Source organism: Hippopotamus amphibius, chromosome 7 (assembly GCF_030028045.1).
Source record: "Hippopotamus amphibius kiboko isolate mHipAmp2 chromosome 7, mHipAmp2.hap2, whole genome shotgun sequence".
NCBI lineage: Eukaryota > Metazoa > Chordata > Mammalia > Artiodactyla > Hippopotamidae > Hippopotamus > Hippopotamus amphibius.
The window spans coordinates 22,159,152-22,186,069 of record NC_080192.1 but is presented as its reverse complement, the minus strand read 5'-3'; the positions used below and the strand labels follow the sequence as shown (position 1 = coordinate 22,186,069).

The 26,918-nt window shown below is 36.3% G+C and overlaps 1 protein-coding gene across 5 annotated transcripts in view; it reads right to left on the bottom strand.

The window, feature by feature from the left end:
* The window catches only part of ANKS1B (ankyrin repeat and sterile alpha motif domain containing 1B), a 1,070,894-nt gene that overhangs the window by 434,260 nt on the left and 609,716 nt on the right, over positions 1-26,918 (bottom strand). For 4 of the 5 annotated variants that reach the window (XM_057741211.1, XM_057741212.1, XM_057741213.1 and 1 more), the window contains exons 13-14: positions 24,766-25,355; positions 22,653-22,725 (exon numbers count right to left, since the gene is read on the bottom strand). In XM_057741211.1, the coding sequence (XP_057597194.1) occupies positions 22,653-22,725; positions 24,766-25,355 (663 nt within the window). The remainder of the gene's footprint in view (positions 1-22,652; positions 22,726-24,765; positions 25,356-26,918) is intronic. The other variant, XM_057741215.1, reaches the window with a different exon arrangement.

The window sequence follows — 26,918 nt, the reverse complement described above, 5'->3', positions numbered from 1 at the left end:
GCTGCTAGTTTCAAAATTATTAGTAACGAATTTTTGGTGGGCTTGTAGGGGAGCAGAATTCCTTCTGACCCCAACTCCCCTCCACCCCCTGCTTGGGTCCTTCCCCCAGGGGTACAGGTGATCCTCTTCAAATATCTTTCACTCCTTGGTCAAAGGCTGAACTAAGGGATCACTGTTAAAGAATAAAATAAGATGGGAGGCCACCAGTCTGACTGAACTCCTAACTATAGCTGATATTCAGAGCTTGATAGGAATTTTTTTTAGAGCCTTTCTCCTGTGCTAAAATAAAACTATGTACCCAGAGGGAAAGAAGCAAATTGGAAGGGCAGGTCAACTTCTTTATCATTCAGGCTGTAATCCAGTTCTTTGGGGAACTGGAAACAACTGACCTTGTTTTGCAAATCTCTGCAAGGCTGGAAGTGTGACTCTAGAAAGTGGTTTAAAGCTCACCTGTCTCTTTGCCCATCCCCAAACCTCGCCTATTCTTGTAGATATTGAGACGTTAGAAACAGAATTGTCCTGAACTTAAAATTTTAAATTACCCTAGGCCTCTGATAATAGGCAAATATGCCCCAAAACTCTATCTTGGAGAAAACTTGAATACTTTCTCCGTGACTTTGTAACGTAGATTTTCTACCTCCATTTTCTCTAGGAACTAAGAGTCATTATTTGAAATGCAAACTTTAGGGAGAAACTTCTCATCAGAAGTGGGGTAAAGAAAAAGGAGGTATTTGGAAATTGAGCAAATGAGAAATCTTAAAATCTTATCTAAAAATATTAGTTAAAAAAATTTGGTCATTTGAACAGATAAACTTAACTTTTCCCAACTGCCAGAACAAAAATTGGATCCAACTATTCTTTTACAAACCAGTGAGTTTTGTACTATTGTACCCATCTCATGACTGACTTCTTTTAAATAACAAAATTATAGGATCTCTATTTGTGTCTGTATGTTTGCGTGTGTGTTTTTTTTTTACCTTCACATGGTACCAACAAAACTAATTTATAAAGAGCTCTATTTAATTTGTTTAGAATTAAGTGGTTATAAATTAAGTATTCCTAAATTTCTCATAAATACAAGGAGGTTGAGTGAAAAATTATCCGCACTCTGACTGTAGAATTTATTTTAATTAACTTTTAGAAAAAACAAATACATCATTTTCGACATAATCTCCTTGCTTTTCAATACACTTTGTCCATCTGTCAACAAGCTTTGGTATTCCCTCATCAAAAAATGTTTTAGGCTGAGCTGCGAGCCACAAATGCACCACTGTCTTCACTTCTTCCTCAGAAGTGAATCCAGCTCCTTTTTGGTGGCTAACACTTGTGTGACCTTCTTTGAACTTCTCTACCCATTCATACACACTTCTTCATGACAAAACACTTTCTCCATACTGCACACAAAGTCTTTGATAAATAACAGCACCAGGTATACCCTCAGACCACAGAAAATGAATCACTGCACGCTGCTCTTCTTTCAAGCAAATCACAAGTAGGCCATCCATTTTTGCTCACACCAGCAGTTACAAATGAACTGATGCAACAGGTTCACACTTGCACATCAGTGACTTGGGAGACAGTAGCCTGAACAGAAAGCACTGATAAGACAGTGTGGCCAACAGAAGTTTTAATATAATTGGAGTGTGGATAATTTTTGACTCTCCCAAGTATAATAACTAAATCAAGTGCTTTTCTTTTCTTTTTCTTTTTTAGATTCTTTTTGGTTTTGATGCAGACTATTTTTTTTCCATATTAGGTTGCTATTATTATTATTATTATTGTAGCATAATTGCTTTACACTGTTGTGCCAGTTTCTGCTGTACAACAAAGCGAATCAGCTGTATGCATACATATATCCCCATATCTCCTCCCTCCCACGACTCCTTCCCACCCTCCCTATCCCATCCCTCTAAGTCATCACCAATCATTGAGTTGATCTCCCTGTGTTATGCAGCAGCTTCCCACTAGCTATTTTACATTTGGTAGTGTATATATGTCAATGCTACTTTCTCACTTTGTCCCAGCTTCCCCTTTACCCCATACCCTGTGTCCTCAAGTCCATTCTCTACATCTGCATCTTTATTCTTGCCCTGTCCACTAGGTTCATCAGTACTATTTTTTTAGATTCCATGTATATGAGTTAGCATACGGTATTTGTTTTCCTCTTTCTGGCTTACTTCACTCTGTATGACAGACTTTAGGTCCACCCACCTCACTACAAAAAACTCAATGCCATGCCTTTTTATGGCTGAGTAATATTCCATTGTATATATGTGCCACTTGATGTGGGCCGTTTTTAAAGTCTTTATTGAATTTGTTACAATGTTGCTTCTGTTTTATGTTTTGGTTTTTTGGGCTGGGAGGCATGTGGGAATCTTAGCTCCCCAACCAGGGATCAAACCTACACCCCCTGCACTGGAAGATGAAGTCTTAACCACTGGACTGCCAGGGAAGTCCCCCAAATGCTTTTTAAGTTTACATGATCCAGAAGAATAATCAGTATTAAAGTTAATTTAAAGTAGTTGTTTTAATTAAAATAGGCACGTCTTAGAGTTATCAGCATTAAATATAAAACTTTTATTCTACCTGTCATCTCACGTTATCTCTGTTACAAAATTTGTCAGCAAGAAAAATAATGTGGTGTGATAAAATTTTCATATCATAATTGTTGACAACAATGAGTTAAATAGATGTAAGGTGAGCTTTGAGGTGTAATAATTAGGTTTTATGGTGCGTGTGCTTAAAAATAGCTTTTAAAATCTTTTGGTAACTTGAAACTTTAGGATTTTGCTAAGTTAAATTAAATGATGGAAATTTACTAAATATCCAGATCATTTCCAAATAAGATAAAATATTGAACATTAATTATTGAACGTAGTTTATCTGCTTTTGTTTTCCTGTTACAGAGGAACTGAAACTGAGCAGGACCCTGTGGGGCTCCTGGGCATGGAAGCCTTTCTGTCTTCCCTGTTTCTTGTTTGCTGGGAATAAACTCCAGCCTCCATGACCTTCCTGAATTCCAAAGGGCAGATACAAACAGTTGCCAACCAGGGAAGGGAGAGGATGCAGACACAAGGGAGGCGCATCCAAGAAATGATAGTGCAGCCTTGGGGCAGGGTCTTGGTTCTCTCTTAAGTGATACACATAACAATATCTTTTTCTTTACAGAACTAAAACCCCCAACAAATGGAAGATGTTAACTACTTGATGAAGTACACTTCATTCCAGAAAGAAGGTCACTGTTTGATCACCTTGAGAACACAGCTCATCAGGACACCACCTGAGGCCAGATTAAAGGGATGCAGACTCTGCACACACCCTGGTCCTTATCAGCAATGCCATCCTTGAACCATTGCTATAAAATTCCTCACCAAATCCCCCCCAGATTGGGACACACAGTTTTGAGGGATACAAGCCCACTGTGTCCCCCTTTGCCTGGCAAAGCAATAAAGCTATTCTTTTCTACTTCACCCAAAACTCTGTCTCCAAGATTCGATTTGGCACGGGTGCACAGAGGCTGAGTTTTCAGCATCAGTGTGGCCATGTGATTAAGTTCTGTCCAATGGCACGTGAAGGGAAATGAGGTGTCTGAATTTGCGTCCTGACCTTAAAATGAAGATGTATGTGGATGGGATGGTGAAAGCTGGAGACATTATCTCAGGTCAAAGGTGAAAGCTATATGTTAAAGTTGGCAGAACAAGATAGAAAGAACATGAGCCGTGATGATTTTGGAGCTGCCATATCACCTTAGAACACTGATCCAGCCTTTAATGTGAGAGAGAAGTAAATTTTAACTTAAGTTACTATAACTTTGAGTCTTTGTTACAGAAGCCAAAAAAATTATGCTAGTCTCTCCACTTTCATGGTCCTGTCCCTCTCATCCTCCCATCTCCCTAAACAACATGACTCACTCTACCCAGTGCACCAATCTTATAAAGGGGCTTATTTGAGCTTCTACGGTGAGAACCTGCTACATTTTCTTGAAATCTCATTGCCTTCAAGTTGTGAATGGAGTCCAAACCTAAAGCTGGGCTCCAGTACTTATGTAAATTATTTCTCAAAATCTGGTTCACATTCACTCCGATTATCTGAATTCTCCTATATTTCCCATCTCCTCTTAATAGCTTCAACTTCCTTAAGGTGGACTTAATACTGACTACAACCTTAGGTTGTCATTTCCTTTCCTTGACCATGTAATCCTTTTTGTGCATCATCTACCACCATAAAGTCCACAGATAGCTGTTTCTATAGCCCTAGAAAATAGACCTGGTCCTTGGTTCCAATCTCTTCCTGCTTTGCTCTGAGCTCTTCAACTGAAGCTGACTGGAAGAAGCTTGCCAAAGCACATCAATATTCATAATATGGAGTTCCTACTGTGTAAGTGGCACTTTTTTCCTTATGAAAGCTCTAAAAAAACTTTTCTCCATTATACAGATGAGAAAACTAAGGCTCATTATGCATTTATGTCTTGCCCAAGATGCCTCATTGAATAAGTAATGGATCTTCAACTGAATCCCAATCTATATTTTTCCTTCACTATATACTTTTGCCCAAGCCCAGTGATAAGACAAGGGTCCGAAGATGAGGGCTCAGTTGACATGAAGAAAAAGGAATATTTAGTGATCACGTCCTGGCACAGGTACACAGACTCCAGAGAGGTGAAGGGACTATCTAGCATTCTGCCCTAAAAGCCATATTAACACCAGGATGCTAAGATTAACATTTCAAAGCTAGTCAGACAGGAAAAAAAAAAAAAGGATGCTCTCTTTCTTTTACTTTTTAAATTTTTAAAAAATCATTTTTCTCACTTTTCCTCCCCCAGGATTCTTCTATTTCCCTGACCTTGACAGATGTTTCCTCCTAAGTCCTCTGAATTACGATGCAGTAAAATGACTTTTAATTTCCCTAGGTGTCTTTATTGAATTCTTTCACAATATTTTATGAAAAATATCTGATTACTAATTCACAGAACAGACTATTATGAGATTCTCTGCTAAGTGGCTACCACAGTGGTAGTCAGGCCCAGGAGCCTCTGCAGTTGCTGATTCTGACCCACTGCCTGCAGGTTCAGAAGTAAGGATCCCAGCTAAGCTACAGAATTTTGCAGTTCGCTCTATTATATCACCTCCTGAACAACTCCTAAAAGAAAACACCGTGCCCAGCCTCCTGGAAAAACTCTTGAAAGTTTAGAAAGCAGGCATTTTTAACATAGAAATTAAGATCTTGGGTTCTAGAATCAGACTGGCTTTAAATCACATTGCTTCTGTTTAAATAACTTGGGGAAAGTTACTTAATCTCTCTGTTTCTCTGTTTTATTTTTGTTTTGTTTTTGGTTTTTAAAATTAATTAATTAATTAATTTTATTTATTTATTGGCTGCATTGGGTCTTCATTGCTGCACACGAACTTTCTCTACTTGCTGCTAGTGGGGGCTACTCTTCATCATGGTGTGCAGGCTCCTCATTGTAGTGGCTTCTCTTGTTGTGGAGCACGGGCCCTAGGCACGTGGACTTCAATAGTTCTGGCACATGAGCTCAGTAGTTGTGGCTCACAGGCTCTAGAGCACAGGCTTAACAGTTGTGGCACACGGGCTTAGTTGCTCCGTGGCATGTGGAATCCTCCCAGAGCAGGGCTCAAACTTGTGTCCCCTGCATTGGCAGGTGGATTCCTCACCACTGTGCCACCTAGGAAGTCCTGTTCCTCTGTTTTGTAGTCTGTAAAGTGAAGGTAATAGCTACCTTGTAGAGTATTTGTGAGGATTTATGACAATATAAGTAAGGTGCTTAGAACAGTACCTGGCTTATACTAAGTGCCTGCTAAAAAGTTAATTATTTCTCTTATAATTAAGTGTAAGAGTCCTGTGAAACATGGTGCAAAATACCATAGCATGTAAAAAGTCCATGACTACTTGCACCTCCTAGGCATCTTTTGGCCCATATATGTAAACACTCATAAACATGAAATCACATGAAACTATTGTACTTAGCAGCATGATTCCTCTCACTCAGCTTGATTGAAAAATATAGAACATTATGTAGAAATGTCCTGAGTAATCAGAAGACTCCCAAGGAAGAGAATCCTTATGGGAGATCTGGTAGTTGCAGACAGAATGAGTTACTAATTGAATTATAGAATGAGTTACCACTGAAGATTCACTGTGGGTTAGTGTTCTGCTCAGCTAGATTAAACTTTAGACAGGTTTTTTCCTCACTATACACCCTGATCTCGCTTTTCTTGGAGCACTTACTTTAGAAAACTCAGAACTGTAAATTCTTTCTCTGCCCCTTTGAGATGTAAATCTTCTCCAAGCGTCTTGCTGGTTTTACAACTCAGGAATGTCTTTCCCTAAGACTTGGAAGCCATTCCTTTGAAATGTAGTCATCAAAAAAGATATTGCCCCTATCTCCCAGGGCCCATGGAAGGATAGGGGCCTTATTCAATAAGTATCGATTAGCAAACACAGATGGCCCAATTATATTGACCAACCTTCCCCCTAACTGTCCTTCAGTACTCTTCCACTAGCTCACCCCGGCTCTTAAAAACTCTCCCACCTTTGTTTCAGGGCAGTTGAGTTCAATCTCTCTCTCCTCTATTGCATTAGTCTTGAATAAGGTTTCCTCCTGTTTAACTTCATCCAGTGCAATTTTTCTTTGACAGGACAATCAGTAAGTAGAATCCAATGGTGAAACAAGGATTTCTAATCATAAGCAATGGTGATGATATAAAAATGTAAATGAAAAAATAAGATGAAGACCCTTGTCCTCCCTCCCCCCAACTGCCAGCCAACAAACCAACAAACAAGATTTTGCCTTAGAGTAAGGGAGAGGAAAGAAGTGAATTGTAGGGAGTGATGAATGTGGCTCAGAGCCAAGCAGAAGATCGATTATAGTCATTACAGAGAAGTTACAATATCGTAGGGGTTGACTGGACTTTGAGGAGACTGGACAAAGGATAAAAGTTACAGACTTTTGTGAGAAAAAATTCTTCTTACAATGACAGTCAACTCAACTCTCCAGGGGATGACTAGTTTCCATAAACCTCCAGGTGAAGACCAGCCATCTGTATCTAAAGGCCCTGGGAGTGTGCTAAGATCTTTCACCCAGCAAGAAAGCCTCTCTCTAAGAAGTCAGTCTTTAAGCATAGCTGTCAGCTACAAAATTCTGGCTTATGTCTGAGTCTGCAGAACCAGGGTCATTCACATGCCCTCCAAGGATAAATTAGGCATCTCTAAGCCTTTAAGAAACAGAGTGGTAGTAGGTGGTGTTTAAACATTTAAGATATATTGGAGTGCCAGCATGAATTTGCTGGGTAGAAAAACATGAACTCTGAAAAATGAATATTATGACACATTATAAAGTGTAAATGACTAAAACAGTGTGGTGCTGACATGTGAAAAGATGCAGACACATAAGGGGAACACAATAGAAAGCGAGTAAAAAACAAAATATCATTGGATATCAAGCATATAATAAATGTGCATCTCAGATCGGTGAGGACCACATGGACTATTAATTCATTGAATGATGTCAGGGGAATTGTGTATCATCAATTAAAGTTAATTTTGATCCATATATCATTCCTTGTATGAGAGAAAATTATATACAGATCAAATACGGAAACACAAAAATGATAAAAGTACTAGAAGAAACTATACAAAGATTCTTATATATTCCCTTTGTGATAGAGGCTTTCCTAATAAAACACAAAATTTTTAAAAGCTTGATTAAATCAATTACAAAATAATTTAAAATTTTTGCATGGCAAGTTAGTTCATAAGATAAATAAAAAGCTGGGGAAAGGTAGTTGCAACTCTGTCAAATACACTGAGCTGTATGCCTAATAATAAAAACTCCTTCAAATCAATAGAAATAGAGCAACAACACCCCCCAAAATGGGCAAAGGATATGAACAGATAGTTTAAAGAGAAAAGTAAATATAAATGAAACTTAAGCATATGAAAAGAAGCTCAATTTCATTCACAATACAAGAAATGGCACAGAGATACTATTTTTTCACTTGCCAAACAGGTAAAGGTCCAGAAGTTGATAACACAGTAAGTTGGTCAGGACACAACAGACTTCCTTTTATTGCTGGTGTTGGGGTAAATCATAACTCCTAAGAAGGGCAATTTGGCAGTACTTATCAAAAGTACAAATACACGTGCACCTTGAAAGAGCAATTTAACTTTTGGAAATGTACCCATCAGATATATGTCTGCAAGCATAAAGAAACAAAGTTATTCACTGCAGCATTGTTTATAATAACAACATACTGGAAACAACTCCTACCAATAGAGAGAAAAATACATTGTGCTCATTCATACAACTAAATACCAGGAAGTGCTTTATGTTCTGTTATGGAATAATTTCTCTTAATTTAAATTAATGGATTAAAAAGTAAAATGAAGAACAGTGCGTAGAATATGCTACTATTTGTAAAATAGCTTAAAATGGAGGGATAAGATGGGGAGAGAATACATATATATTATTCATATATATTTCAAATTAAAATCTTCAGGAAGAAAATTTCTCAGCAATAAAAAAAGGTAAAAATGATGAATTTTTAAAGTTTTCTTCAGTGTGAAATCTTAAAACTGAGAAGACAGGTAATCAGTAAAGAAATTCAGAATACAAAGGTCACACAGGTTTAAGGAAACCATTATTAGCACACAGGAATTTGGATAAGCCTTGCATATCCCCATGTCCTTTGTATCAACGTACCAAAAATGTGCATAAAACCACACTTGATTCAGGAATACATGAACAGATAAAATATATCTTAACAAATTTGTATTAGAGATACTAAACCTAAGCACACTGAAATTCTCTTACTTGACATCTCAAAATTTGAAATGTTCCATTTAATCCTTTTCCAAATCTAGACTATGTCTGATGTTTATTTAAGACAGGAACTCATGCTCAGATCTTCCCAAATGGAACAGAGTCTCTATATCTTTCTCCGAGAGACTTTGGTGATATTTTCAGTACTAATCATGCGTATGAAAACTTTCAACTCTGGAAATTCAAAGTCTGGGGTATTCTCAAGAGTTTGGAAAGCCTTTTTTTAAACTGGTAATTTCTCATTAATGCTTACACTTCCTTTGCCTACCAGCTTTTTTCCTCCCTCAAGATGGATGTGTGTTTGTACGTGTATATCTATATACACATACATACACATATACATATGGGAGAGACTGAAAACAAAACATTTTCTTTTAAAGTGTATTTGCATTTTTCCTGCAAGAGGCCTCATGGTTTCCATCAGACTCTCGAAGCAATTCGTGACTCAAAAAGGGTTAAATATCAGTAAACAATGGACATTCAAACAGATACTTCTTCCGGTTTCCTATAGCTAGAGCTTGTGTCTAGGCTGTCAAAGTCCCTTGGGTCTAGACTGACAGCAGCATATCTGGCCTGTCTGCCTTCAGACTCTCTAAGCTCCATATTATAACCAGTTGTTAGCATAACCATTTAAAAAATAACTTACTGCCTACGTTATCAAATTTGCTGAGAACAGTTTGACTGTAGGTTGAAAAACAATCAAACTGTCAATAATTATGCTGTAACCAGGCATATGCACATACACTTGATCTTAGTTCATTGTCCTGGAATTTCTTCCTGTTCCTGTTTTTATTAGTGGGGGAAATGGCCTTATTTATTTTGTTCATAAAGTAAACAAATTTTCCTTTAATATATAAAAATAAACTAGAAAATCTATTTTATTGGTCACTTCTTCAAGAAGAAAAGCCTATTTATTTATTTATTTATTTTAAGAAACCTTCTAGAGGGTGAATGGTCAATGTGTGGACATAAACAGCTACTTTACTGAGTGCTTATAAACTGCATTCAATTGCGTAGATAGAAGAATGAACACAGTGACTTCTAATTTAAAAGTTAAAGAGCTTTCTAGAAAGGTAGCATCATAATAACTAACAGATCTTTACAGTCTACAAGTGCTTTCATATAAATTATCTCATTTAATTATAACAAGTAAGAAATTTATTATTATTCTCATTTTAAAGAAAAACAAAATGAAGTTTCAGAATGATGAAGTAACTTCTCCAGGGTCACACAACCAGTAAGGGATGGAACTGGGACTCTTACATTTTCTGATGCTATATTTCATACTCTTTCACATATGATGACTAGCTCTCTAACCTCACTGTCACATAAAATTTTAGATAGTGCTTTTAATTTTATTACATACCTCTGAAATCCTGATATTCAAGTCATTAACACATAGAACAGGTTAAATAAAGAGGGCATTTTTGAAAGGGTAAGAGAAAACAACATTGATATTCTAGAACATATGCTTGTTTACATCATGGAGAAAGCTGGAAGTCTTCACTGGAAAGATCTGTACAGAGGTACTGTCTTATCACTGTACACTTGGCTATGTCTAAGTCATAGGTAGAATACTCCCCCTTTCTCCTGCATTCTAACAAAAGCATTGTTCCTCATCTAGTTGTATGACGCATGGGGGAAATTCCTTCTAGAGTTTCAAGCTAGGAAAGAGTTCCTTTCTTTCACACGCTTTGAAAATATGCCTTATAATGACAGTTTTGTAGCCCACTTTTGGTTGCCAAGAAACCCAGAGGCAAGTCGTATGCTTAGTCTCAATCATTTTCCTTCGTTTAGGTTTTCGGAAATATTTACTTTCTCTTTTTTGCCCTTAATTTTTATTTTTCTCTTTTAAACTATCTGGTTCATACCTTTTGCCATTGCTTTAATGGGGTTTTATTTTACTGTAATTATATCTTTTATTATAAGTCTTCTCAAGTCTTTTTTGAAGACGGGCAGAGTATAAATATACAGAATTCCACTCTAGGTAACACTAAGAAGACTACGAGCACTTACTCCATTGAAAAAAGAACACGAGCATACACCAGGTGCAAATAGTTTATTTAAATGCTTGAAAAGCTCACGTAGAAGAAATTTTTGTTGTGAATGCACAGGGTAATAGAGTCCTGTTTTCTTTCCTTTATTCTTTGTTTGTGTCTTTTATTATGGTAAGAATATTTAACATGAAATTTACCCCCTCTTAAATTTTTAAGTGCATAATACAGTATTGTTAAGGCACAATGTTATAAAGCAGATCTCTACAACTTATGCATCTTGGATAACTAAAATTTTATACTCCTTGAACAGTGACTGCCCATTTCCCCCTCCCCACAGCTGGCAACCACAATTCTACCCTCTGTTTCTATGAGTTTGACTATTTTAGATACTTCATATGTTATAGACTGAATGTTTGTGCCCTCCAGAATTCATATACTGGAATCTAATCCCAGGGTGATGGTATCTGGAGGTGGAGCCTTTGGGAAGTGACTAGATCATGAGAGCAGAGTCCCCATGAATGAGATTAGCGCCCTTGTAAAAGAGACTCCGTAGAGCTCCCTTGCCCGCTTCTGCCATGTGCTGTGAAGGCACAGCAAAAAGATGGTTGTATGAACTGGGAAGCAGGCTTTTACTAGACACTCAGTCTACCGGCACCATGATCTTGGACTTCTTGCCTCTAGAACTGTGAGAAATACATTCCTGTTTTTGGTAAGCCACCCAGTCTATGGTATTTTGTTAAGAGCAGCCTGAGTGGACTGAGACATTAAAAAATTGGAATCGTGCAGTATTTGTCCTTCTGTGACTGGCTTATTTCACTCAGTATAATGCCTTCCAGGCCAACAGGTACACGAAAAGTTGCTATCACTTATGAGGGAAATGCAAATATAAACTACAATGAGATACCACCTCATATTTATTAGGATGGCTAGTATCAAAAAGAAAAAGGATATCAAGTTTTGGTGAGGATGTGAAGAAATTGGAACCCTTGTCCAGTGTTGGTGAGAATGTGAAATGGTGCAGCTGCTATGAAAAACAATATATAAGTTCCTCAAAATATTAAAGGTCTCAATAGAACTACCACATGATTCAGCAATCCCACGTCTCAGTACTTATCCAAAAGAATTGAAATCAGAATCTCAACAGGTATCTGCACTGTCACATTCATTGCATAGCCAAGATATCGAAGCAACCTAAATGTCCATCGATGGGTCAATGGATAGAGAAAATGTGGTAAGGAAGTCTTCTTCTATCTTATAATAAAGGTTCAGTGTCACTATAACAAGCATTTCATATGTTAGCAACAGTAAGTGTTAAGGTATTTGATATAGTATATTACACTTATGTTAGAAAAATAAGCCTTAGTATTTCACTTATGTGTGTGATACGAAGAGATAATGGTGGAATTTTCTAAGGAAATTTTTAGTTGATACAGAATTGTATCAGATACTGATATAGAAATCAATCTGTATATATCTCACATATGTACTTATGCCAGATTAACTCTGATTATTTTAGGAATACAATCCACATATCACATATACATACAAAATACAAGTCTACACACATTTTTCAAAACAATGGCTACATACAGAAAATCTCTTAAGTATATGGTCTGAGGAACAAATACTGAGCAAACACTCTTTATGGTCAAATTAACTCTAAAAGAGGAAAAGAAAACTGGCTGAGAAGTTAAAGGTGAACCAAAAAAGGTCTAAGAAATTTTCAGTACTGTCAAATAAAAACATATCCATACTTAGGCAAGGAGAGATTTTAAAAGACTTACAATAGGGAGAACAGTCCTCCCTTAGGATTTCAGGCATGTCCAAGTCAAGCAGAAAAACGGGCTTTTCTTTTATAGGGAGGGGTAAGCAGGACTAGCAGGAATGTTGAGGGGAAATAGAGCAAGCTGGTGGGGCAGAGCAGGCAGCGTGCGCAGGGTGGTGTAAGAGGAAAGGTTTATGCGGTCAGCTGATTTGGAATCAACTATTAATGAAAAATGGTCTGCATTGTAGTGCTTGCTTAGATCTGGGGGCAAGCCAAAGTCAGGAGCCTGTGTGTGGGGGGTGTGCCTGACCAGTTTGGTCAAGTCAAGTCAGAGGGCAACTGTGAACACTTGGTCAGTACCTGCAAACTAATGAAAAGTATACACTGTTGAAATGCTAACTACTTTTTTTTTTTTGCCATAAAGATTCTTATAAGAAGCTTAGTGGATTCAAGAAGCAGGCCAAATACAGTATCAGAAATTCTGCATTTATTCCCATTCACATCACTAAAATGCACATGATTTCAGCTAGTCATTTAAGTCTCCTACAAATCAGCATAAGATAAGGTTTATTTAAAGAGCCGAGATGCTTCAGAGGAGGTCACTTGCATATAAAAACAAAGAACTTAAAAATCTTACACACCTGTATCAATTAAAATACACATTTATTACATTAATATATTTTAAAAGCATTGTAAAATGAGCATCTGGCAACATTCCTAGAAGAACCTAGTTGAAATACACATATTTGAGATTTATTGATCACTTGTCCTTTAGAAATTAAGACGTGGAAAGCTTTAAAGAAGGACACTCTGCCAAAGGATAATGCATAAAACAAAAGATAGAAGTATGAATCATAGAATTACAGAGTTGGAAAAGATCTAATCCTACCTTTTATTTTCAAATTAGGAAACTGAGGTCCATTGTGAGGTGTTATTTTCCAAGTTAGTTTAGTGGTGAGAGTAGTAATCAGAGCTCTTTTCCTCTCTTAGGGTAAACTTCACCAGTGCAATTCTGTTTCATAGATTATTTACTTATTAAAAAAATAAGGTTAAGCTATGATTATTGTTAAATGAGAAGTTGCAGAGAAATGTATATGGTCTGATATCATGTTATTAAAACATAAGCAACATCTATCTATCCCTATCTACCTATCTATCTATCTATCTATCTATCTATCTATCTATCATCTACCATCTCTCTGTTTGTGATCGCATGAAATTAAAGAAAAGTGGAAGTATATACACTGTGCTAACATTGGGTATTCGTAGGAGCAATAAAGCAAGGGGGTAAGAAAAAAAAAGTAAGAAAGTAGAGTTTTATGAAATGATAATGTGAAAACGAAGATTGCAAAATTCTATCTATAAAACTATTAATACATAAAAATTGTGCACATAGACAAAGGATAGAAGGTCACTAGAATATGTACCAGAAAGACCAGGACATGGACAAAAGAAAAACATCATTTGATCAAGGGTTGGGTTATGGATATATTTAAATTTTGAGTAGTTATTTAAAAATAGTTTTTGTAGTAACAAAAACTGAAAATAAATCAAATGAATCCCTTTTCTGAAACCACTGAAATACACCTATTTTAACCCAGAACTGATAAAAAGACTTAATCAGATATTCAGTAAGGTAGTCACTTGAAAATTTAACATCACCACTGATAGCTATAACATTTATGTTTCACATATGTGTTAAACATATATGTGTTTGCATATTTGTGACCCTGCATAAACTGCAATTGGTTTACTATTTTATTCACTTACTAAATTGGCATGTACTTTCTTCTAGTGAATGATGTAGACAATGAAAATAAAAGTAATGCATACTCACTATAAAAATTTCAGAAAATTTAGGGGGAGTAGAAAGTAAAAATCACTGATAATCTTACCCAGAGGCATTCCAGTTGACTTTTTTTGCATATGTCCTTCCAAATCTTCTTCATGCATGTGTATTAAAAAGTGGGATTATAATTTACTTGGTTATCTACTTTTCTTACTTAGTAGTTTATTATGGCTATATTTCCATGGTAGTGAGTATAGATACAATGTCATTTTTAATTAGCTATTTAATATTTCATCATAAGGAATTACAGTAACTCATTTTACAAATTTTCTATTAATGGTCACTGGTTTGATTCTATTTCTTAAATAATCATAAACAATGCTGATATGAACATCTTTATATATACATATTTTGCTCTTGTCCTGTTGTTTCCTTAGGATACATTCCTAAAAGTGATATTGCTGGGTACCATTGTTCTTAAATTTATATAACTTTCTAGAAGTTTATACTTAAGTATCAAAAATACTAATAGATAAGAAGCCCTTTGTTACCAGAATAGTATATCATAGAAACAACCAGTATAAGCTATAAAGTTTTTCTCATGGGTGAGTGACCCATGTTTATCACTTCATTTTTCATTGTATTTTGGGAAAACAAATTTGTATCTAAAAGTAATCACTATGATGATCCACAACTTATGAAGATCTGTTATGTATATTTCAAATTACTCCTAATTATTTTTACTTCCTACCCTCTTACAAGTATGAGGTTGTTAACAGCGGACTTGTAAAATGCACTGACTTTTATGCAGAAGTCACGCAACTAGTATTTTTAAAGTATCTACAAAGAAGAGTCTTTGTACTGCTGTTCAGCTTAATGGTGAATGTGCAAGGGGGTACGGTCTGCCAAAAATATCAGCCATATCCTGAAGATACCCATAATATATTGAAATAATGGGCCACTATCCATCCTTTGTTTCATTGGGAAAATTTTTAAGAGAAAATTAGATAGAAGAGACTCAAAAAAAATGAGCTTTTAAAAATTTGAGCTTCCAAAAAACAGGTACCTGCCAAAGTGTTCTTATGGGCAGCCTCATACATTTCAATAGACAGAGAAACATGTTCTCACAATAACAAAGCACTCAAGAGCAGAGTTGTTATTGTTTTAGTCCAATCCAAGGAGTCATTCATCCCAGAAGGACATCTCCTAAGTTGTTTACCAGGAATGGAAAAGTTTTGGGAGGTGGGCTGTCACCTCATAACTCCTCCAATTTTATTTCTAATTGAAGAAGAAAGAAATACAACAATATTTACAGCAATAAGCATATTGGCTTGGGCAGAATCACAGAACTTGGAAACTCCTCCCAATTTACCTAAATAAAGTACTTGTAGAAACAGGGAAAGATGTTTAAGGTTAAAGAAGAAGATAATGGTATACTGTGAAATAAAACTCATGTCTCCTGATCTTAAAAAATAAAAAAAAAAAAATTTGAGCTTCCCAGTGACAGAATATATTGTAGTGAGCTTATCATCATAGGAAGTATGGGAGCAGCTGTTGATTGATCATGTATGAAAGATGGTATGGAAAAGCATTTCAGTATAAGTACAGTAGAAGATGGCACTTGCTCACCTCTCTAGGCCTTTTCTAGAAGGTTCAATATTTTGTGGAATTGGAAACAATGTACCAGTTCTAACTATTGATATATCAGAGGCAAATAATAGGCCATAGAATAACACCTGACTACTTCATACTTAAGAGAAACCGAATTTCACATATGAATACTACTTGCAATTTCAAAACCAGAGAATCTCAGCCATATTTTAGTGATCAAAATCTATATAATGTAGGTTATTTTGATGAGGGACATTCTAAAATCTGTGGTCTAAAGCTTGCTGAGCAGGTTTGGTTAATCATTAATGAATGTATAGAGTGTGTAGAAACGATTCTTACAGAGTGAATTGTAATCAGTCGAAACTGGGAAAATGATCAAAATAGTCTGATGTTTCTTTTGTAGTCTGATGTTTTTTTTGTGTGCTTGTTCTGCTTAATGTTTTGTACCCAACTTGCGTTGATTAAAAGAAACTATTACTCATTGTAATTAAGATGCCATAATCTGTAGACACTGTAGCCAGTCTGAAGAGTATAGAAATTGTGCAGTCCAATCAATAGATGCCAGCTGTGGCCATATAGCCTAGTATGATCTATAAAAAGGAAAATCAAGTTTGTAACGGGGCCCAGAATTTCAGAGTGTTAGCTCGTCTGGGTTCGTCGACGTAATAAACCTGAGTTCTCCAACTCTCTGAGTGCACTGCTTGGTTTCTCACGGAACCGGTTTTCCTGCAACAATTTTAGTTTTTAATGACTATTTGGAATAAAAGATGTTAAATAAGTTTTAGTGTCCATTGTGCTAAGGACACAATTGTTTGGTTGATTAAACACTATCTCTTGATAAAGATTAGTTAACTCATGCTAGCTTAATGATTACTATAATTCACATTGTTATATGGTTATTCTATTATTAAGGGATTTCTTAGATTTAATCTATCTGGGAAAAAAAACTAAGTTACTCAGTGAAGTGTTATATAAAATAATAATAAAGATAAATCCTCTCTTGATTTAGACAAAATAGTGTGCTTGTATGCTAACGTATTCCACTACCCACCCTCCCCAGTTGGTTCTATTAAAAATAGTGCTGTAAAAATAAATAAAAATCAAAAATAAATTATGCCTGTTGCAAAGCATTTCACAGAGAGGTTTTTATGTGTAATTTAACAGTTCATGGAAAAAAGAATATTCCTGGAGGCAAGGAAAATTCTTCCTCTGAAAATAAGTGAAACCCAAGTCATTATTAGCATATGCATTAACTTTTGGGAGGTAGGAGATACTCAGGTCTGTGATTCATTTAAATATATGACCATGTGGCCTGTGCTTTGGGAGGGCTTTGGGGTTTGAGCTAAAGTCTTTCATACCAATAGTTAGGCTTGGCTAAGAGGAAGTGGTTGGTTTTACACTCAGACACCTCAGCTGGCTCCCCATAGTGCATATGCGTATGAACTGAACTGAAGAGAAAGAAGCAAAGGGCTGCCTTCTGTTTTTCTTTATAGCAGCATATTTTATTGAAAGGAGTGTGAACTTCAGGAAGAAACAAACCTATATTTCAAGCATCTGACTTCAACAAGTTACCCTTTCTTAGCTTTTCTTCATCTATAAAATGGGTATAATAATACCTCACAAAGTTATTTGGAGAACTGAATGTTCACAGGAGTAAACTGCACAGCATCTGGTACATAGTAAGAATGAAATACAATTCAGCTTCTTTCTTCTTTGTCATTTCTCTAATAGGGCAACTCTAGGAAATTGTAAATATATTAAAAAAAAGCGTTCTCCTAGAGTTTGAGGAATGATATTCCCATCAGCAACCTCAGCAGGAGGACAGTTCTCAGCTGCATTGGTGGCAATTACCTCCGGATGCAGATCTAAGCTGTGTGAGTAAACATCAGGGGCCTGGAAGCAGCCAAAACATCAGGGAGGAGCAGCTTCTGAGGCTGTGGAGATGTCTGCCCTAGCAACTCAGAAAGAGACTCTTTTTGGGGAAAGGACTATGTGAGCTCTCTCTGCTCCTGTAGACCAGGGAGAAGGTGGAGCTTAGTCAGGAGGAGAGAACAGTTACTCTGCCTTAGTGAGTCCTTAAATTCCTAGAAACTCTCCATGGAGGGTCCCTATGGCTATAAACCCTGCACTGTAACCTGGCCCTCAGACTATCGGAGGAAGAGAAGCAACAGTTTAGAAAGCAGCGTTGTGGATTACTGTTAACTACTGCTTTTCAGAGCTATGTATTCTCCAGCAAATAACTTAAGAATTGCTTTATCTCTCCAATACAGACAGCATACTCTATGGTAAAATCCTTTACAAATTCATTTTAATAGCTTTCATTTATAATTAAAATTTAGATGAAATTCATATATTTTTAAAAGATAAGACTCTAGAATATTTTTCTTTGAATACAATTCAACCTCAAGTATAAGAAAAAAACCCAGCCTTAAAAAATACTTTTTAACTAAATACTGTTTTTTATATTCATTTACCTGAGATCAATCTAATAAAAGTCCATATACCTGAAGTCTTGTAGCAGAAGATTATTAAAGCCAGTTTCAAAATAGGAGGGTGTTTATAAGATTATCTGCCACCCCTGTATTGTAAAGTCTGGGCATTTGATTACTCTGCATATTTGCTGTTGTGAAATGAGAAGCAGGTCCTGTGGAGCCAATTATTGCCTCCACTTTACTTAAGCGATCCTCAGTTTCATCAAGAAATTCAACCTGATTCTTGGAAAATGTGACAATTTGAAGTAGTTCCAAGGAATATGGTAAATTTCCTAACTTGAAAGTACTTCCTTGTGATACAAAGACAACAGTTAAATAAAACTTCAAGAAAGATTCCACATGAAAGCAACTTAGAATATGAATAGTTATATCTTAACTACAATTTTCACTGATCAAAAAGAAAAGCAAGATTTCTCAAGTATCTTGCTGTGTGGTATACACTCTAAGTAGAAAGATTAAGTCATGCATACCTGGGATAAGAAGGTAAGAGAATTTACATTTATTGATCATTTATGTTTCAGGCTATAGTAGTACAATTGTATAATTTAACCTTACAGCAGTCTTATGAGGTGGTTGTTAAAAATCTGAATTTATAGGGGAGGAAACTGAGATCAAAGAGTTCACAAAGCCACTGAAGCGTAACACTGGTATCGGAAGTCAAGTCTATCTAACCTCAAAACCTGTCCTCTGGAGCTTCTCTGGTGGCACAGTGGTTAAGAATCCACTTGCCAACGCAGGGGACACGGGTTTGATCCCTGATCTGGGAAGACCCCATGTGCCACAGAGCAACTAAGCCCGTGCACCACAACTACTGAGCCTGTGCTCTGGAGCCCACGAGCCACAACTACTGAAGCCCATGTGTAGAGCCTATGGTCCACTAGACCACAACAAGAGAAGACACCACAATAAGAAGCCCGTGCACTGCAGTGAAGAGTAGCCCCCAATGCAGCCAATAAAATAAATAAATAAATAAATAATAACAATAACAACAATAAATCTGTTCTCTGAAAAAATCCTATATATGGGAGCACATGAAGATGTAGAATGCATTATCATATTACATATACAGCATCACCAAAGACTAGGATGCTCTCCATAATATCAGGTATTTGATATAATTGAATCCTACTGTCAATGCCAATTTGTTTGGCACTTAAGTCTGATTTCAAATGGGAAACCAGACCTTATCTTTGGGAAAAGCATCTGTTAACGTTAGTCTGAGTGAGAACCTAAGGGGCCGATCTAAAATAAATTCAGTAAATGTTATTTACTTTCATTTCTATCTTAGTCCTAGAGAGTTGGGGCAGCCAGATAAGTTTCAAACTACTATGTAATTGCTGAGGAAATTTTTTAAAGGAGAGAGAAAACTGATTTCTATGAGTGAAACTAGTCATGTGATTCACAGAAACTGCTCAAACTTTGAGTTGGTTTATATTGTTAGGAATGAAGATGAAAGAGTTCCAAATCCCTTCCTGGTCCAATAAATATTTTGTTTATAAAAATACCTGAAATCGCAAATGCAGGTGGGTTGAGGGGAGGGCAAACAAAAACAATGAAACATAATGGGCAGGAGCATGGAAAATTCACGCTGATCCTCGATCCATCATGTGTCTCTGTTGCTTATGATTTTACTCTCCCAATCACCTTCTGAGGTTTCTAGCAACAAACATCATAAAGGCTCTAACACTACACAGCTCTGATGAAGCCAGGTGCACTGCTTGGCTTGGTGCCCTTCCAAAACAAAATTCTAGATACTGACAACACATACTAGGTAGAGCAGTATTTCCTCTTTCTCACTCTAAATTTACCTCCCATTGAGTTCATCACACATCTCTTCCTCATCGTCAAGCAAAAAGAGAATACTCAGATTTCATAAAAATAACTTAGAACATTTAAATCAATACATTCCAGATTTTTCTCTTCTCCTTGCCAGGGTACCCTGGAGTTTTTTTTAGTAATTACTCTCCTCTGGTACCAACTGACTGTCAGGCTTGTTAGGACCTGCATTCTAATTGATATGCCACAATTCCAGGGAATACAACAAATTTAACACGAAAGCCTTGAGACTAGCTGACATCTTAAAGTTCTTAAAAGAAGGACTGTTGTGTGTTTACCTTGATATGCCCACACTGTCTAAAACAGCATCTCCCTTATGATAAGGCAAGGAAGACCTAAAATTTAATACATGTCTACATGTGTCAGACTCTACTTATATGCCATTGTACATGTCTCTACAACGATCCTACATTAATATATCCATTTCTGTTGATGGGGAAACTGAGTGAGTTGCCTAAGATCAAGCATCTAGGAAATAGCAGGACTGATATTTGAATTCATGTCTGTCTGATTTTTATTTCACCATGTGATTTTCTGACCACACTCAGTACTCAGTACGTTATTTGTGGAATGTCATCTTCATGGGATTGTTTGTCACTTCTCCAGTTCTATCTAGTCTTGAGAGGGAAGAGCCTGTAGCTCAGTAAAGCTGTAATTCACAAATGGCCTATGGCCAATCACTTAGTGCATAATTAGTGTGTAATTAAGAAGTGAAAATTAAGGCACATCCAGGACCAGTCGTTGATAATACTAGTAATGATGCTTTAGGGACTGAGTCTTTCATTTTCATTATCACTGTAGAAAAATAGTAAATAAAGGCAGTGGGTAGGATGTCGATCTGAGAGGGGAAAAGAGGAGAATTAAGGGAAAATAATCTGTGGATTTGTTTATTATTAAAATGTCCTTTAAAGGCAACTTGCCTAAATGGCATTTTTAACATTTACCCTTATATTCATTATAATCATGTTTATGATAGTTTCACAAATTCTCTGGTACTATCTGAAGAATTTTACAACATTAATGTTCAATGTCACCTAGGTCTTCCAACAGAGAAGCATGAAGTCTCTGCTTGAATATTCTCAGTAACACGGAACTTTCTACGATAAGAAAATACATTCTTACCTTCACATCAGTCAAAAATCTGCATTCCTACAGTTTTCTTGAAATTATTCTGTAGGCATGTCTGAAAGAACGATATGGCAACATACATTCCTAGGCTAATTCTTTGGCTGCCGGAAAAGTCCTCAATGTTTATCAGCATTTCTGTGTGAGAGAGCTAGCTACACATGCCATCACATCATGCTTGTGTCACTAAACAAATGCACACCATTTTGGTACTTTTTTCAAAATGTTTCAGTTTTTAAAATCTAAAACAAATACGCACTTCAGAAAAAAAATTGTTTAGTCTTTTAAAAAATTATCACTTAATTAATATGGAGCCCAGCCATATTAGAACAATTTAAGTTCATATTGTCCCAGCATAGGAGCAATGAGTGAGGTGCTTCTGCAAGGGTCTCATTTAGACCTGAATATTCCCTTCAGTGACTGCAACCCCAGATTTCAATGTCACTTCTTGTCTACCCAGGCCCAGTGTACCAGAAGAGAGCCATTCTCCAACTTTCCTGTGTTTCCTGTGACTCCAACAGTCACTCGGAGTGCTGTTCAAAAGACTCTGGTGACTATCAAAGGGGCACGAAGACCCTTAACTATTTGCCCTATGATATATTTAGTCTTCTCTCCTGCAGACCTTAATCTTATCATCTCTACAGAAACATCAACTGTCACTACTAACTTAGAGTTTAAATGGGCTTCTACTCTGAGCTTTAATTGTAGGGAAGAAAATAATATTTAAGGGAAGAAAACAATACTTTGTAAGGGTGATTGCAGAAGTGACTATTTGTGAGACACTCTGCTAGGTATTCTGGGATACAAGAAGATGACTAACACATAGCTTTTGCCATACTGGAGCTTTCAATTTAGGAGAAATTGTTCATCACTTTGGCCAGGAACGAGAAATAGCAGTGTACTGTCATCATATTTTACCAGACTTTGAAGTACTTCATACTTAGCTCTACATAAAGTTGGAACTTCGTTAATGTCAATTGGCACAGTAAGACAGCACACGGGGAAAAATATCTCAATTTGCTAAATCAATATCATTGATGTTGTTTAGAGATCATGGTTGTTTGATATGAATGGAAGGAAATAATTCGTAGCTACTATTATTATGGTAAAACACAAAATTATCTATGGACGCCTATCATTTTATAGCTAGTTCGTGAGCTCACTTATTCATTACAACATAGAGGAGAAGTTTTCTTACTTGTGTTCTCACCATTAATTTCTTGAAGTCCACTGTTAATTCCAACATCTATGGAACTCATTATTTTGTCAATCTGTGAGAAACAAAAACCATATAAATGAGTTATTACATTCACTTTTAGTGTTATACTTTTATTTATTTTTTATTTATTTTTATTTAAAACACTTTTAATACAAAATTTAAAGGTTACTTTCCATTTATAGTGATTACAAAATTTTGGTTATATTCCCTGTGTTGTACAATATATCCTTGAGCCTTCTTACAGCCAATAGTTTGTACCTCTTAATCTCCTACACCTAGATTGCCCCCGCCCTACCGCCTTGGTAACCACTAGTTTGTTCTCTATATTTGCAAGTCTGCTTCTTTTTTGTTACATTCACTAGTTTGTTGTATTTTTAGATTCCACACATAAGTGATATCACATAGTATTTGTCTCTCTCTATTTGACTCATTTCACTTAGCATAAGCATTGCATTTTAAAATGACTTTCAAATGTCAGAAGCATATTTTTTTTTCAGAAGCATATATTCTTGATATTATTACCACTGCAATACCACAATTAAGAGCCTGACAGAGAAACATTTAAAGGGAGGGAGACGTCTTTTGAATTGCTTTTAGAAATACAAATTATGTTTCCCTTTCTTAAGCTTTTCAAATCAGCTTGCCTTTTCTTTGTACTTCATAAAATGAACTTTGTTTGGATCTACTTGGTCCAGTAAGTTAGAAATTGTGTATTCTTTAAACTTAGAAGGGGAAGGAGCTGAGGATAAGCTCACGTGACAATGTCTACCCTCTTGAACATCCTTCCTCTTCTATCTGAGAGCATGCATCTCATCTGACCAGTGAGGCATTGCCATTGGAACCAAATTCTTGTTAAACAGTTTGACCAGCCATAAGCTGATTTATAGCATGTAAACTCAAGAATTTAGGCATGGAAACAACTTGATTATGAGAAGTAAGTTAAATGTTAATTAGTCCTGCCTTGTTCCAAAAACTATTTCAGATGTTATTCATAAAGTTAATAAATATAAGAAATGGATAGATTTGAATAAACTATCAATTTACTACTATGGAATTTATAGGAAGATACGACTGACTGAGCTTTAGCTATCTCTGGTTTAATCCCTCTCCTCATCATCCTAGGTACCTCAATAAGACAGCAGGTTCAGAAAGGACAATAAGTATTACTTAAATGTCCCATTTTGTTCACCCTGAAACAGATGCAGAGAGATTAAGTGATTTTCTCAAACAGCTCAATTCAGAATGTCAATACCAAAACCATTTCCATTTCTGGTTCTCAGAATACTATAGTGACCTATTGTGCTTCAAAACCTAATCCAACTGGCACAATCTTTTGAGAGGCGAAATGTGACATGTTAGAACGAAATGCCAAGGAAGAATGTCGTCCATTCTTCGAAGAAATTCAAGAAAAAGCAAGAGACTCCGTTACCTTGTGATGTAGTCCTCCTTGGGGACAGAGGATGATCTTTTATAACCTTACAAGGGCACTTATTGAGTAATTCCGTGAAATTTAAGACTTTGTCTTTAAGAAGAGCTTAAATTGGTGATACTGGACTGCAAAACATTTTTCTTTAATGTCTCTCTAATAGTCACAAAGGGAATTATTAAGTAATTTGTGTTTTTTATATGGTACTTGGAGAAGGGCCAGGACCATTCTGTTTATCATTAAGATTATAAGAAGCTCTTCTGAAACTGTAAGATACTTTAAAGAAGGGAGGTGAGCTAACAAAGAGCTTGATGAAAACAGCATGATACAGAGCAAAAAATACAAAGATTTTTCTCAATTTGTCAGCTGCAATGCTTGGTAGGACACAATGTGAACATTTTCTTGTACCTCATAGCTAGTTATTACTTCTGCTTGATATCAATTTCTATGGAAACAATAGATTTCCCCTCATGTGTGGAACTGTGTTTGTTTCTATACTCACTGTGAAATTATCATATATTACCTCTAGAACCTTTCCCTTCCACTTGGAGCTATATGTGTTTATTAATTTTTTTCTCCTTTGAAAGACAAAAAGCTGAAAATCCTTCCCCGCAAACTCCCTTGATGCTAAAGCCTTAAATAAGGAATAACAAGAACAAATCTTACTTCTTCCCATTCGGAAGTGAAGGATGGCGTTCTCTCAGAATTTCCTTTGGAACTGTGATCAGCAGTTGAAGATTCACTCCAGTTAACTCTCGGTGTTTTCTCATTTGAAGGGTAGGCAATGAGATCAGAATCTGATTTAGAGACATTTTTGGATAAATGCATGTCGATCAGGGCTTTTGGCAATGACCTTATTCTCCCCAGGGTACAGGCTCTCTCCACAAATCCCCCTGTGTTCACAATCCACTGATCCCCATTCCGGGATCCACTCCTAGTTGTTCTTGTGCCAACAATAGTATGGTTTTCGAGTTGGTTGCTTTTTTTGTGAAAAATTGTTCTACTGACCACTTTGGGTTTAATTTTCTTTACCAAAGGTTCTGAGTTATTTTCTATCGGAGTCTGCTTGAAAGGCAAAGGACTACTTGCCAAACTGACTTCATCTTTTCCTTCTTCATGTTCATCCCTTCTCCCATAGAGATGAAATGGATTTTCAGGGGACTCGCAGGCTGGAGAGGAGCCATGGAGAAGGCCTGCAAATTGCCCAGGATCATATTCTTTGGGGGGATCGTTGTCCTCCTGTTGAGAGGGGTCACCTGCAAAAGGGAAAAAGAAGGTCAGGATGCTTGTTTATAAAGGATTCTGAAAGCCCTGATACAATAGCAGTGCCCTTTCGAACCTGTGTAAAATGTCCAGACATTTAACTTATTGCTAACCAGTGATATCCTCACTTTACGAAATACCCATCACGCTACAGTGCCATGTATAAAATGAATTGTGTGTGTGTGCATGTGCATGTGTGTATATGTGTGTGTGTGTGTGTGTGTATGAACCAGATCTCCCTGATATACCTTAGCGTGCATTTCAAAGGTACGAATTGGGTACTAACTGCGTAATTGCCCATCCTTCTCCTTTGTCCCCAGGGAGTATGTTTTACATCGGATAACAAAATTAGGTTTTCTTAAAATGGGACACCCACATTCAAACTTGCAGTAAATGAATCATTGTGCAGTAGGACATCAGGAAGGTAAATCAAGATCATATACAACGACATCTCTTTGCCCTTCTCCCAGCAAATAAATTCAAAAATAAAATCTTGAAAAGAAGAGTAATTAGGAGTAATTAAAGGCTAATAATCCAGATAGTGTTATTCAAATATAAAATTAAGATTAATTCTATACAGATTATATGATTTAGACAAAAAGGATTTGTTCAGGCTTAATGTAGGCAAACAATGCAATATCACTAAAAAGTGATTCTCTTTTACAAGAAAAATGTTGAGCTGCTAATACGAAGCTATCCTTTTCTTTCTTCTATAAAATAGCATTAGTTATTTTTCAATTTCTTTAGATCTTTGAAAATATAATGCAGAAAAGAAACCAAAGAATGATTTTATTGCTTTATAATTTTTTCTAAGATAAAACATAAATGTTTGCGGAAATTTACAATACACCATGCTTTTTTTATGACCTAATTTTTCTTTCAAAGACATACTGTGTAAAAACCTGGCCAAGAAATTAGCAAAGGAAGTCAGTTTACTTTTTTGATTGGTTACTTTAGTTAATATTCAGCTAAATATTTGCCACGATCGAAAGTTAAGGTACCTGATAAGCCCATAACCTAATCTTATGAAAAAGTAAAATATGGTAGGTAATAACAACAAATTCAAAGTTAACTTGCTCATTCACACTTTAAAAAAGTTAGTTATTATAAACCCAAGATACCAAAGTTTTTTATAAATTAACAAGTAACATTTACTAGGTATGTGCTATTTACTAGACACTGAATTAGTAATATTTACATCTTCTCATTTGATCGTCATAACAATCCTGTGAAATGGTGAATAATAATCATGATTTTCTGATAGAAAGAGATTTGGCCAGAATATGTAAACAAATTGGCAAAACCACAGTAAGCCTCAATAGATATTTGCCCAAAGAATGCTACAGACAAACCAGCTTTCTTTATTGAAGTTTGGTCCCAGGTCTGTATACTTTTGTCTCTCTTGGAGCTGATAGAAGTAGGTACACTCCTGGCTTTACATATCCCCAGACCTCACCCTGGTTCCAGTTTGGCTTTTCCAAACGAAGATATCCCTCTGCCTAGGCCTAACACAGTGGTATCCTGAGATGGAAGAAACAAGTGACGGGAAGAGAGAA